The 14,371-nt window shown below is 34.1% G+C and overlaps 2 protein-coding genes across 4 annotated transcripts; both read left to right on the top strand.

Annotated features, from left to right (window-relative positions):
• The first annotated feature begins 159 nt into the window (after positions 1–159).
• On the top strand, positions 160–1,726 carry LOC131010858 (B3 domain-containing protein At5g42700-like). Of its 2 annotated transcripts, XM_057938537.1 has the most exons (6): positions 172–535; positions 633–728; positions 809–843; positions 938–1,103; positions 1,182–1,388; positions 1,465–1,726. In XM_057938537.1, the coding sequence occupies exons 1-6, from the start codon at positions 401–403 to the stop codon at positions 1,510–1,512; spliced, it is 687 nt and encodes a 228-aa protein (XP_057794520.1). In that variant the 5' UTR covers positions 172–400; the 3' UTR covers positions 1,513–1,726. The 2 variants fall into 2 exon arrangements, with proteins under 2 accessions (XP_057794519.1, XP_057794520.1); XM_057938536.1 differs by having other exon boundaries at positions 160–535; positions 1,182–1,726.
• A 6,007-nt stretch (positions 1,727–7,733) lies between these two features.
• Positions 7,734–13,052, top strand: LOC131010856 (probable protein phosphatase 2C 12). 2 transcript variants are annotated; one of them, XM_057938534.1, is made up of 10 exons: positions 7,734–8,182; positions 8,551–8,911; positions 9,595–9,766; positions 10,667–10,820; positions 10,906–10,969; positions 11,055–11,162; positions 11,513–11,638; positions 11,723–11,961; positions 12,210–12,412; positions 12,506–13,052. In XM_057938534.1, the coding sequence occupies exons 2-10, from the start codon at positions 8,711–8,713 to the stop codon at positions 12,532–12,534; spliced, it is 1,296 nt and encodes a 431-aa protein (XP_057794517.1). In that variant the 5' UTR covers positions 7,734–8,182; positions 8,551–8,710; the 3' UTR covers positions 12,535–13,052. The 2 variants fall into 2 exon arrangements, with proteins under 2 accessions (XP_057794517.1, XP_057794518.1); XM_057938535.1 differs by having other exon boundaries at positions 7,805–8,182; positions 12,556–13,052.
• Positions 13,053–14,371: the final 1,319 nt, after the last annotated feature.

The raw sequence follows: 14,371 nt of genomic DNA, 5'->3' as shown, positions 1-14,371 counted from the left end.
CAAGTTTAATTATCGAGGAAATGAAATGTGTTGCGCAATCTTTCTAACCTATTGAACGTATCTCTTTTATTTGTGAGTAATATTTTTTTTTCAAATTAAAATTAAAATACTCGTACAAGTTTAGTTTTATAAAAGGTACCGGCACCACATATGTACTCTCACCCGGTTGACCTATTTTGTTGGAAAATAAATCTAAAAAATACGCTAGGTAAAATTAATAAATTTATTACCGTAGCAGTGAGTCAGAAGTGGGACTCCAACGGTCAATTTTGCCACCAATATTTGAACTAGAAGCTTAGCTGTGTCTCTCTTCATGGTTTAGAAACTCAAGCGCTGCTCTGTTCGTCTCTCTCTATCTCTTTAGTTTTGGATTATATTGTTGAAGAAGATAGGTGTGAAAATGGTGATGGCAAAGGTGAAGTATGAAGCTGTACGGCAGCAGAGATTGGAAGAGAACAAGAAACGAATAGAGGAACTCCATCTCCCTCTTCTCTCTCAAGCCCTCAAAGATTCCTCCTCTCCTAAGCCCTCTCCGGTTCCCTCTCTCTCTCTCTCTCTCTCACACACACACACACACACTCTCCTCTCTCCCTCTCTCTTTTAAAAAAATATGCCCTTTTGATTCTTAAAAGATGAAGAAGACTAAACCTCGGATTGCGAGGACTGAGGTGGTTCCTGTGAGAAGATCATTGCGATTTTCCAACAAATCGGCTCCGGAATACAAGGAGGTAATAATGCTTTCATTTCCACAATCTTCACTTCTTCATTCATCACTTTTCCTTGTCTTCACTTTCACAACCTTCCGCAGATTACTGTCTACGACCGCGTGCACATCCCTCGAAGGTTTAATCTTCAACTGCATTGCCATTTCTAATCCCCCAAAAAAACCCCATTTTTTCAGCTAACCTCAACTCTTGCATGATTGAAAACACCACAGAATGACTCACAAAACGAGGGATTTGTCGAACCGCGTGTATGCATCCGACCAAGCAAGAGACATCGCCATGAAGAAAGCAGAGGAAATCGAATCATCTCTCGGCTCCAATCACCCTTCGTTTGTGAGGTCGATGCTCCCCTCCCACGTTAGTGGAGGTTTCTGGCTGGTCAGCATCAATCAAACATACCTTTTTTTTTTGCGCGCTCCTCTTGTTCTTGCTCTCAATTCAAGTTGGTGTTTGTAGGGGCTTTACTCGGATTTCTGCAGGAGGAGGCTGCCAAGGAACGACGGCGTGGTTCAGTTGGTGGACGAGGAAGGCGAGGAGTGGCCGGTGGTGTACTTGGCTCGGAAAACCGGCCTTAGCGGCGGTTGGAAGAAGTTTGCAGTGGATCACAACTTAGTAGACGGCGATGCCCTCGTTTTCCAGTTGATCAAACCAACCGTCTTTAAGGTACTACTATATCCCATCTTTCTTGTTCTTGATTATCACAATGCCATTTCCCTTTCAAATGTTTGGATTCTTGCAGGTCTTCATTGTGAGAGTTGATAGTGAGACAATCAAGGTTGAGCTGTGAAGCTCAATAATATGCAAGCTGTATTTTGATAGTTGGAATGTGGTATTACTATTATTTAGGTTGTAGATTTTGAATTTAGTGGCTATGTGCAAAACTCGATCCAAGTGTATTAATGGTAGCACATACAACTTGTAGGGCAATCTAGAGGTGAATTCTCACTCCATTTCAAAAACAAAACCTTGAACAAAATGATTGTGATTATGTTCGACTACAATTGCGTATCTCAAAACAATGACTACATTATACTTGGTTACTCTACTTATAGGATAGGATTGTGAAGAAACATTCATTTCTGCAATGGTTGTTTAATAGGTATATAATTATTTTTTTTATCGTACCTGTAAATTATAATCATGGACAATAATATCAAAAAACGCATATTTATAATTTCTCCAGAGAGAAATTTAGTATAAATGGACAAGAAAAATAAAGAAGATGTCAATCCTTCTAATAAATAATTAATGATAAATTGATAAACAAACATAATTATATTGCGTAGTTTTCATTCTTTTGTTAGTATGTTCAAAGAGTGGCAATGGCATAATCTAGCGCATGTATTGGTTTGGATGTGATTTTAATGTTGCGTAGTAGAAGAAGAACATCATGAGGTGGGCCAGTTTGTTGGGCTTGTAAGAAGGATAAGTTTTTTTCAGTCCCAAGCTTGTGGCCCATCATATTGCTCCCATTATCATGTCTCGGTGGTTGTCAAGTATAAGGGACTTAATTTTAATATTACCTTTTATTCTAAGAAAAGGAAAATAAAGACTTTAAATTTTCGGTGAGATGACGCGCCGGAGACGCGATTGGACGTTTTTATGAGTGTGAGACGCCGCGGATTTCGGGAGCCAATTTGAGTCGTCTTTGCACTGGAAGTCAAACCTTGCTGTCATCCTACTTATATACCGTCTCACTTAATGACTCATTATTTTTCGACATAACTATTAAAAAAATAATTAAAAAATAAAATTATAAAAAATGATGAAGCTCATAATTTTGTGTAAATAAGAAAAGGTTTTTGGATATATGAAAAAAAAAATCATTATTAATATTGGGACATATGGAGTACTCGATTACTTTGTCATGTTTCTTTTTAATTTTCTTTTTTGTTTCTTTCTAAAAATATTTTATTTTTAAAATAATTCTATTAAATATTATTTTTACAATTTTCACATATTACACACTTTATCACTAATAGACCCACTTCTTTTCATTTTAATTGGTCCATTATCACTTTTTTTATTATTATTATTTTCTAACATAAGACTCTTTCTCTATGCATCAAATACACACCTTATCACTAATAGACTCATTTTCTAGAAAGATGTCTCAGGAATGAAGAGAGTAATAATAATTATTATTAGGGGCGGAACGGTACGATATACCTTATTAAAATTTTCATACCTTATACCTCATCTTTACTTCTGATATGGAGAAATCGCATACCTTTACCTATGATATACCTTAAAGTATGGTACGAAAAAAACCTCATACCTTTGTTTCGATATACCTTACCGTGTTTCGGTATACCGTATCATATTTTAGTATACCGCACTTTCACGGTATATTAAAATTGATAAGTTTCGATATGGTATTACCGATAACTTATTTTTTAAAACATGTTTACCTAATGAACAACATTTAACAAATGTAATAACTAAAATAATAAAACTCAAACGCAATAAAATAAACTACACAAAGTTTATTCATGTCTCAATAATTTCAAACTAGTATAAGTCTACAATACCATAATTTCAAAATATGGTATTTTTGGTGCGTACAGATTTTGATAAAATGGACGATGATTTTTATGTAGTAGAGAAATGGTTTCGTCATTGTATGACATAAGGGAGTGAGATTGAATTAATTGTGATTTTTTTTTTTTTTGTAAATAAGAGGTATTTGTAAGAATAGAAGATAAGGAAAAGATGTGAAATCGTGTTGTAAAAAGAAAAATGTCATACTTTTAGTAGACAACCAAAATGACAAAAACGTCATACTTTTCGTGGACGAAGGGAATATTAACATGTCTCAGTATTAAAAAAAAAAAATCAATGCATCAAAATATCCATTTTAATTTGGACATTTTTTGAAGTTCACACATATAAATTAGAGTAACCATGTAAACTATTTTTTTTTTTAAATTAACTAATAAAAAACATAAAAGAAGATCAAAACAAAAAGATGCTATTATTATTATTATTGGCTCAATGTCTTATTGAATACTTCGTCCAGTAAAATGAAAAGTTTGGTAATATGAGCAGCAAACAAATTATAGTAAAGATTTTCATGCAAGTTATTCATTTCTGATTGGCCAACTCAAGTAGCCCTAGTTCATTCAATTAATTAATGGGTCCACACCGTCATATATTTCACTTTGACTTCATCAAAAGCCTTTATGGACTAATTTACTTTTTATAATTAGTCTTAATAAGATTAATTTATTATTTATTTAGTTGAAATAAAATTTTAAGATATTTCACTTTTTTAATTACTATTTATATTATTTGAGTTATTTTTACTTGGTTTGTATCTTACTGAAACGAATTAGTGAAATTAGAGAAATCTTATATAATTCTTAGGATAAAAATACTTAATCACATATTTTTATTAATTATGCCAACTAATTCTATCCTTTGAATTATTAAGCTTTGTGTTTGATTTTTTTTTTTTTTTTGAAAATAAATTTTGTGTTTGACTTGATTGAATGTGATGTAGGATAAACTGAAAGAGTATGACTAAAATGTATACTAAATAGAAAAATTACAATAATAGAAAATCAGGCTTTCTTTTTTGTAATCCTACGAAAATGCAAAAAATTAAAGACAAACAAAACCAATATTAATGTTAGTGAGGATATTTTTGAAATCTTGCATCATGGATTGAATGATGATTAAATAATCAATTTAACTTTGAGTTGATAAATAATCATTCAATTGAATAATTAGAGAGTGGACCGAGTTATCCATTAAGGACGAATCCTGCAAACCAAAACACTCTAACTACATTAGATTATTTTATCAATCATGCATTAGGGTGCAGTTGTATTCCCAAAAAAATAAAAATAAAATAGTAGTGGTAGTAGTCGTACATATATATATATATATATATATATATATATATATATATGAGAAATGTTATGCTACATACCTTATGTGAGCACCACTCACGTTTAGCCTTCGTTAGCATTATTTTTTTTGTTTTAGACATTTATTTTTATTCTAATACTTCATAAATTGTTATTAGGACCATAAATTTTATAAATAACATACAAATCAAAGTTCGATTTGTTCATATTCCCTTTAACTTCAAATAATTAATAAAAAGGACAAATTAGACTTTGATTTTTATGTTATTTATAAAATTAATGATCCTAATAACAATTTATGAAGTATTAGAATAAAAATAAATGTCTAAAATAAAAAAGATAATGCTAACGAGGGTTAAACGTGAGTGGTGCTCACATAAGGTATGTAGCATAACATTCCTATATATATATATATATATATATATATATATATATATATATATATATATATATATATGGTTAGATTTAACAAAAACAATCCCCTATATAGAGAAATGAGACATATTCTAGTTCGCTAGATCAATCATTTGTGACAATAAAATTGGTAAGATTCATAATATATTAGGGATATTATGAATCTTACCAATTTTATTGTAAAAAATGATTATATTAATTAAATTAACTTCTAATCTCAGCCCTTGATAAGATTGATCTAACAAACTAGAATCTGTCTCATTTCTCTGCCTAACTTTGTGTTTCTATAGAACTATCCAAATATATATGACTTTGAAAGTTAACAACGCTTTGAGATGTATTATTTTTAACATAAATATTTATGATACCTGGATTCGCAATTTGAAAATTCTAAATCCTCCATTCTCATGTCTTATTACTCACACCAAATGCCCATTATGTATAAATAAATACATTATAGTATAATATATATATATATATATATATATATAGGGGTGCGCTTCAATGAGACCCTTATTTTTCAATGAATAAGACATATATACTGATGAATAACGGAATTTAAAATATTTCGCTCTCTCCAAGGATTCGAACCCTGAGAAAAAAATTCGCCCTCTAGGTACAATATCAGTAATAGGATTGATAAAATAAATGTACGAGATCGTGTCTAAGATCTCACTAAAAATAGAGGGTCTCATTGGAGCGCTCCCTATATAATGAAGAAGTTGAAGTTCAAATAAGAACAACTAAATAAAATAAGAATAGAGATTTTTTTTAACTCTTTGACAATTAAGATTCACAGTAAATGTATTATCTTGATGAATGGATGCAGTACTTGATTTTGAATCTTGAAGGGAGCGATTTTTTTTTTCGAATGTAATAATTTTTAATTTTTCGAGCTCGATGTGCACCAGCTGACGAGCCCCCTACTACATATCCTCCTTATTACATGACATTGTCGCGTCATTCGGTAGGCTTGTTTGTCTGTTTAATAATAGATAGATAGTTTATCATTTTTGTATGTAAATGATGTTAAAGTTTTGATCAAACAAGATATAATGGTTAATCTCATTTTCTTTGTTTTTATTACTAATTTGGATTCATGTACAGCTTGTTGGGCTTGACTCATTCTAATTGTGGAAAATATTTAACTTTTTATGCGTGATTGTGCTACAATTAATCAATTTTTTTAGATACAAAATATACATATAATATAAAAGATTTTCGCACTATAATAATTAAACTAATCAAACAATAGTGTAAAAACTACTCCACACCTTAGTAGAAATCGAATCCAAAACATCTTGCTGAGAAGAGATTTTTAATTGTATAGCTTTGTATGGCTCTATAGTTTTTCCAAGTATAAAGGTTAGTTGTATAATATTTCCAAATCTAAATTATGGTTTTATATTTTGGACGTTTTAGCGCAATGTGTTTCTGCAGAGACATTCTATTCCAAAATATTTAGTGCTGGTTTGCTTTCTTGCTTTACGCTCCCCCTCAAATAAAATAGATTACTATCAAGAAAATAAACCACCCTCTAATAAAATAAACAAATTGCATTGAAAATAGTCTTCAATCTGGAAATTGATAGTAATATTGATCGAGATGTCACCGACGACTTCATTAATATTTTTCTCACAATATAGCCCTTATATAGTTACCCATAATATTTTTTTTTATTTTTGACGAAAGAAATTTGTATTTGCATATGTTTTGAATGTATATAATTGTGTGTTCTTTTGCTGTATATTACAACCATACACGAGATATCAACGTACAATCAAAGTTATGTGACAAAAATAATAACATGATATTTTTTTTTATCATTTTACGACAAAATAATAATATAATTTACCAAAACATTAATAAATACACGAGCTCCAGCAATAAAACTTAAAACTAAATTATTTTACTCACCCACATTAATTGATCTTTCTAGGACATTTATCACTTTATGTTTCGAAATTGATTTATTAACTACAAAAAATTCTTACTACCACTAACTGCAACACAAGAGCCTAAATATCTTGAAACTGTCAATAGAAAGGCTAGAAATCTCATTATCTTAGGTTTTTTTTTTTTAGAGTTACGTATGGGGTTGGCTTTGATCCAATCCGAACCTGATTCAAATCTTAACTTATAACTTGAATCAGATTTATATTCGATTTAAATTTTAACTCATAACCTGAATTCAATCTAAATTTTGATCTAAATTTATTTTTGAACTAGGTCAAACCCAAATTCAAATCGAGTATTCGGATTCACACGCACCATTCGTTAGAGCACATAGGAGTGCAACTTCTTAATCTTAATACTTGCTATTCGTTTCTTTTACTCAATTCCAAAAAGAAAATTATTCAATTAGCTAGACAATGACAAAAACACAAATATTAACAAGAAATTGAACCAAATATCACATAATACTTAACTCCCCCAAAAAATACTACATATAAAAAAATTAAAATCCAGTTATAAGTTGTGGTGTATAAGAATAAATAAATAAATAAACGTGAACGGATGCATACAAATGGTATGCGACATATACATCCTTCCTAATCTAAAATGCAATGCAATCCATCGTTTGTCTTTCACGCTTAAATAAAAGTCCATATCTTATTTATTTATCCAAAAAAAAGTTGTTTCTAAATAAATTGGGCTTCGGAGACTGGAAGTCTGGAATAGTTTAAAGGCGACGCGCCAACAGAAGAGAGAAAAATATACAAGTATTATTTTCACAGCTCAGATTCCAGCTTTCTTATTTGCCGAACAAAAAAAGCATTTTCATTTCGGACAATGTCAATTGTCATTCGTCAAATCCTGCACATGACACAAAAATAATAATGCAAATAAAAATTATAAAAACACTTTGCAAACGCAAACAACAACAACAAAATTCCACACCTTACCCCCAAAGTTTATTCGTATTCTCATTATATTTAATTTAATTTAATAAATGATACCTCACACATTACATTTGATGCAATTCTGCCCCCTCTAAAAATAGTAGTAGTAGCAATTTGCCGGACAGCTTCTTCAATTTACGCCCCCCACCATTAACTCTCTCTCTCTCTCTCTGAGATACAGTGGAATGCACAAGAATCGATTTTTTTGCAGCTCCGGAACCCAACGACGCCGGGATCTGCGTTTCTTGATGACTGCAACCCGACAACGGTATTTCTTCGATCATTCATTCGTGCCCTTCATTTTTTTCTGGGTGTTTTTTCTGTTTTGTTTTTTGTCTTTATATATTAGCAATAAATGGGGCAGACCCATTTCTGTTTTGCTCTTTTAAATCCGCATTGTGCTGCCTCTTCATTAATCTTTGAGCTGTTGATGATTCTTATGCTGTCTGTGTTGGGTTTACCGAAATGCAAGAGGATCTTGTTTGTATCGATTGCGTCAAGAAACTGAAATTCAATTTATCCCCTTTACGCTTTGATCATTGCAATTGTGGGGTTGTCTCTTATTTTGTAGTGGCTGCTTGTAATTGTAGATTTGTTTGATGACATTTTCTGTTTATTGAAATTTTGTGTGTGTAGGATTTCTTTGGATTTGTGTTGATTGAATCCGGTGGGATTGACACTAAACAAGGGAAAGAGAGGTTTTGATTTCTGTAAAAGGGCTTCATTTTTGGGATTCGTTGAAGATAAAAAGAAAGGGTAGGGAAGAAAAGGGGAATCTATTAGTTTTAGAGAGGCAATGTTGTCTAAGAGTGGCGACCATCAGACAGTCCCTTTGTCCGTGTTGTTGAAGCGGGAGCTGGCGAATGAGAAGATCGAGAGGCCGGAGATAACGCATGGCCAGGCTAGTCAGAGCAAGAAAGGCGAGGACTTGACCTTTATCAAGACTGAATGTCAACGAGTCTTAGGCGATGGAGTCACCACATATTCTGTTTTTGCGGTATAATGTCACACCCTTTTGCCTCTATTTAATGCATCAATATAGTTGTTTGGTTCTTGTTCTGGAGAACTGGACTCTTCATTTCTTGCATTTCATGAGATATTGTGAAAAAACGGGTGGTATCTAAAATGTTGGTGAAATGTTCTTGATGATTTTGCTGATTCTTCCTCTTATACGGCTTTTGATACTTGGGAAAATGGATGATATAGATGAAAGATAGTGTTCATTTGAGATTGAAACGAAAGGGATAAAACTGGAAATCTGAGTTCATTGATATGGAAGAAATTAACTTTTGGTAGTCAGCGTTTCACTTCATATCATAAAGTCACGATCTTTTCACGAGTCCTTTTCTTGTTAAAGGTAGATTTGGTCGGAGATTTGAATGCGCAAATCATGCTTTTAGACTGGATGATATCTTGCATTCTTAACAGTTTCTCCTCCCGTAGTTCTCGGAATTAACTGGCACATCAATATTTGCTATGTGAGCATATGTTGGAGACTATTCTCTCATTCTTTGTAGTGATTAACGAAAGCTATTTCATATATCAAAATTGGTCGGTTATGGTTCTTTTGCTAAGGGTTTCAAACTGTACACTTGATTTATGGTGCTCCTGTTGCTTTTTTTTTTTTTTTTTTAATATCTTCTCACCGATATTATTAATATTCCCAATTCTTGTTTGCAGTTATTTGATGGTCACAATGGATCTGCAGCTGCAATCTATTCGAAGGAGAATCTCTTGAATAATGTATTGAATGCTATTCCACAAGATCTTAACAGTGAAGAATGGGTAGCGGCTTTGCCCAGGGCTTTAGTCGCAGGCTTTGTGAAGACCGACAAAGATTTCCAGGAAAGAGGTATAATTGTTTTTCTAGCACATAATCTGATAGAGTAAGATTTAGTTGAAGAATTGATTGTAGGGAAAACTTAATCGTATCCGACACGTTAGAAGTCGAGCTGGATCCTTTAGCAGGTTGATTATCAAAATTGAAAAGGTTTTGGATTTTGGAATTCTTAAATGGAAGCTTTTGGAGAACTGTTATAAATAGTGAAAGATCCAGCTTTAAACCATTGTCCAGACAAAGATTCCATGTGGTATTTACTGCTTATCCAGACAAAGATTCCATGTGGTATTCTCATGTTTAATTGCAAATGACACTGGCACATCCATAAGAAGGCACCATTTTTTTAGACAATTTCTCACGTAATCCGCCAATTTTTTTGCAAAGGTGATCTTTGATCTGCACACTGAAATGTTTTAAAAATGATATGCTCGTAGAAAAAATTATTGTAGTTGTTATTCATCAAAACATTGGCTGAAATGGACCTTTGTGTGCGTGTTTCTATCTTTAATGTTCACAATATGTCATACTAATATTTATGTAAATTTCGGGTCCTGCCAGTTATCTGCTGAGCCTAAAGTTTTATGCAGCTCAAATTGCTGGAGCATAGAGCTAATCCAAGTATTTAATGCCAAATCGAGAATCTTCATTGTTTAAGCGTAATTATGTCTTTCAGCTGTTGACTACATACTACATAACCTTAGGTTGCTGGAGCATAGAGCTAATCCAAGTATTTAATGACTTAGGTTGATAGGACTTTAAATAACCTTCCCTAGTTGCCACCTCAAGAAATTTCATCTCTTGCAAATTTACAGCTTTCACTTTGCATATGGCATAATGCTGTAATACATATTCTCTCTCTCTCTCTCTCTCTCTCTCTACAAATGGCTGCTAATTATTGCGTTTATTTCTCAGCCCAAACTTCAGGAACAACGGTAACCTTTGTAATAATTGAGGGATGGGTCTTAACTGTTGCTTCAGTTGGTGATTCTCGTGGTGTGCTTGAATCAGCTGAAGGGGCGATATATTATCTCTCAGCAGATCATAGACTTGAATGCAGCGAAGAAGAGTAAGCACTTTACTATATCAGCCAATTTGCAATATCCGTGGTTCTTTTACAATAAAATCCAGTTTTCTGATTGACGATGGAACAGGAGGGAACGGATAACTGCAAGTGGCGGTGAAGTTGGACGGCTTAATACCGGAGGTGGCACAGAGGTACACTTAGGCTTCCCATTCTGTCAAGCCAAGACATATTTTCATTATAGATTTATAATATTCCGGATGCTTTGGTGCTATGTAGATTGGTCCGTTAAGATGTTGGCCTGGTGGCTTGTGTCTTTCACGATCCATTGGTGACATGGATGTCGGGGAGTACATAGTTCCTGTACCTCATGTGAAGCAAGTCAAGGTTTGTTCATATCACGAGCTCTTGATTCATAATATATCTTTCTCCGATTTTTTAAAATTTATATGATGGCTTGGATATTCTATGACAACTTGTTACACCAAACCAAGTGGAGGGAAACTATGTTATGGGAATACTATAAGATAACTAATGCCTAGTCTAATCGAATGGAACATTGGAATGTGGTAAGCCAATAAAAACACGATGGACTTCCTTAAATCTCTTGGAGATCGTAATTCCACTTAAGATAGGAGATATCTCTTTTTCATGAAACTATAATGATAAGATGATATACTACATATATTTGAAGAACACTATTTCTTAAGCTAAATCATTTCATTTGTGACATGTAGCTATCATCAACTGGTGGAAGGCTTATCATCTCGAGTGATGGCGTTTGGGATGCATTATCTGCAGAAACAGCTTTCGAGTGTTGTAGAGGAATGCTACCAGATGCTGCAGCTTCACAGATTGTCAAAGTAATTTTATATTTTTGTTTTTCTTTCAAATTTCACATTTCACTTTTATTTGGTTGTCTGAATTTCCCCTTATCATACGTGCAGGAAGCCGTACAGGTGAAAGGGCTTCGAGATGATACAACGTGTATTGTTGTAGACATACAGCCACCCGAGAAGCACGACCCTCCGAAAGTACCCGCTAAGAAGCAAGGGAAAAGAGGCATTAAGTCTATGTTTCGGAAGAAGTCGTCAGAGTCGACTTCTCACCCTGACAAGGAAGAGCACATTGAACCAGATATGGTGGAGGAAATCTTTGAGGAAGGATCAGCTTTCCTATCGGAAAGGTATGGATGATTTCATATATAATATTTCTATTTCTGAACGAGGGAGTCTTGTGTCAAACCACCTGCCGTACCCATACACGGATCCAAACACAACCAAACTTACACATAGACCACCGGATATGAACTTGGATCCATATATGGGTACCGTTTGATAGATTTTGATCCGTCAGACGATCTCTTTTCTTAAAGCTTTCTCAACTAACAGGATTGGAGTGATTTAATTCGTCTGTTCATTGTGTGGTACACAGGTTGGACTCGAAGTACCCGGTGTGCAACATGTTCAAGCTGTTTGTATGTGCAGTTTGCCAAGCAGAGATAAAACCTGGAGAGGGCATTTCAATACACTCGGGAACCACAGATTTGAAAAAATTACGGCCTTGGGACGGCCCTTTCCTCTGCTCAAGCTGCCAAGAGAAGAAAGACGCCATGGAAGGGAAAAGAGCCTCCAGAGGTACACCTGCACTCTGTTACTCAACTCCATGGGAAAACTTTTTTGTGTTCTTGCAAACGTATTCATTTCTTTTGTATTTCCCTTTTTTACCAGCTTCTAGATATAGTAGTGGAAGTGACTAGTCGATCTCGTTCATGCCTCAGAATACGAGTGTTCAAACAGATTATAACCATGAAGGCCGGCCGTTGCATGACAAGAACAACACTACTATCTGTTGCTATAAGCTAGTAAGGGTAATTGGGACCCCTATTGTGAATAGCTAAAGATGAAGACCGTGTTTTTAATTTTTTTTGGGTTTGGACTTGAAGATGAAGATCTACGACCACTTGATGAACAAGTGATAAGATTGTGAACGTCTCTTCGGCCCGCCTAAAACGAGTAAGTCTCCTTGTGTACAATCGCCGTAGACTAGACCAGAAGATAACTTATTTGTTGATCGAGTTCATTATTTACTCAAAATACACCTTTTCCCCCCACAGAGCTAACAAGTGAAAAGCTATCACCGTTGTAATATTTGTCTAATAGAATGCTTGACTAGAGTTTCTTAGGTTTTTACTCGTCTTGGACAACATTATTTCTTCTTGTAACATTGTTTTATATTCTTTCTTCTATGATTAAGGAAAGCCAAACAATGACAATAGGGTGAGAACTACTAGGTAACTTTGATATACTTTAAAAGGAGAGTCTTGATTGATCAAGATCCAGATTCGAATGCTACGAAACACTAGCAAAGTGCGAAGATGCGACGAGATACGAGTTTGGTTAACTCGGTGTAGTTTGAAACGTGCGTTTCTTTTTCGCAATGTGGCTTCTTGTGTCGCGGTGGAGACGAGGTCGTTGTCAAGATTGGCTCGTTCACTGCATTTAATGTAAAGGCATAGTCTTGGTACCTTTTTTGACTTGGTTGTGAAAGTGACAAAGAAGAATAATTCTGCACTAAAACATATTCCTTTTCAAAACACTAGTTACAAAATGGCCCCTTCATACTATTGAAAGATGAAATGGTCCTCACCCGCAACTCGATTTTTCATTTGCCGGGTGATAGTAGAGAAGCAAATTAAGATGGGATGGGTTTGTGGGTTTTGCAATAGCCAGTAGAAATGCATGTGAAGGCAAGGCAGCAAGCAACGTGAAATAAGACAAGAAACTTTGCTCTTATCTTTGTTGATTGATACCAAATGGGTTTTTGAGTGGTTTAAGTGAGTCTGCCCACCCAAATAAATAATGCCTCCATGATTGAGATGTCGACCTTAACTACGCAAACAAAGTTTTTCTACGACAACATGGTCTCATGGACCATAGTTTACACGTGTGTCCCAACCAAACCGCCCTTTCTATCATACGTTGTATGTCCCAATTAATTACCCCTCCAAACCAAACTAAACTAGCTTCAATTTTTTCGAATAATTGTTGTCATCATTCTGATAAAGCTTTGATTTAATTGATTTTGGGCAACGCTGAAACAAGCTCTTCTTCGTGGAGGGGAGTTATGAAACTCAAAAATATGTATGTGATACTTTAGATCAAAAGGTGTGAAATGACCATTTTGGCCTCCACCGATGTTCATTTAAAGAGTGAGCGTGGGAGGAAGATTTGGAGAAAGACATTCATGCATGTTTATGGTGGGGACAAAGTGGTCTTTTCCGGACAAGGAATCATTTGCATTTATGCTCGACATTAGTTGGTACAATATCCATTCGAATATAGAGACTTCAAATTCAGCCACCAAACTCACGCCCCTTTTTTGCTTATGTTTCCTTCATTTTCATATTAAATGCCTACCATTTTTCTTCAAACCATGTGTTACTTTGATTCAATTTCCTACTAATTATACATTAATTATTTTCAAGTAGGGAATACATAAGATACCAAGTGAGAAACTTCCTTTTGCATTATTTAGGAAGATTTGGTTACATAATTATTAGTGTACGAGTTGTAATGATAGTCCAAATTAAAGAA

This window comes from Salvia miltiorrhiza, chromosome 2, assembly GCF_028751815.1.
Source record: "Salvia miltiorrhiza cultivar Shanhuang (shh) chromosome 2, IMPLAD_Smil_shh, whole genome shotgun sequence".
Classification (NCBI taxonomy): Eukaryota; Viridiplantae; Streptophyta; class Magnoliopsida; order Lamiales; family Lamiaceae; genus Salvia; species Salvia miltiorrhiza.
The sequence above is the reverse complement of the archived record's forward strand: the minus strand, read 5'-3'. Positions and strand labels throughout refer to the sequence as shown.

Coding starts and splice junctions, on each gene's coding strand:
- LOC131010858 (XM_057938536.1), top strand. CDS start 401: ATGGTGATGGCAAAGGTGAAGTATGAAGCTGTACGGCAGCAGAGATTG. Junction 536..632: donor CCTCTCCTAAGCCCTCTCCG/GTTCCCTCTCTC, acceptor GATTCTTAAAAG/ATGAAGAAGACTAAACCTCG. Junction 844..937: donor CGCGTGCACATCCCTCGAAG/GTTTAATCTTCA, acceptor AAAACACCACAG/AATGACTCACAAAACGAGGG.
- LOC131010856 (XM_057938534.1), top strand. CDS start 8,711: ATGTTGTCTAAGAGTGGCGACCATCAGACAGTCCCTTTGTCCGTGTTG. Junction 11,163..11,512: donor CTCATGTGAAGCAAGTCAAG/GTTTGTTCATAT, acceptor TGTGACATGTAG/CTATCATCAACTGGTGGAAG. Junction 12,413..12,505: donor AGGGAAAAGAGCCTCCAGAG/GTACACCTGCAC, acceptor CTTTTTTACCAG/CTTCTAGATATAGTAGTGGA.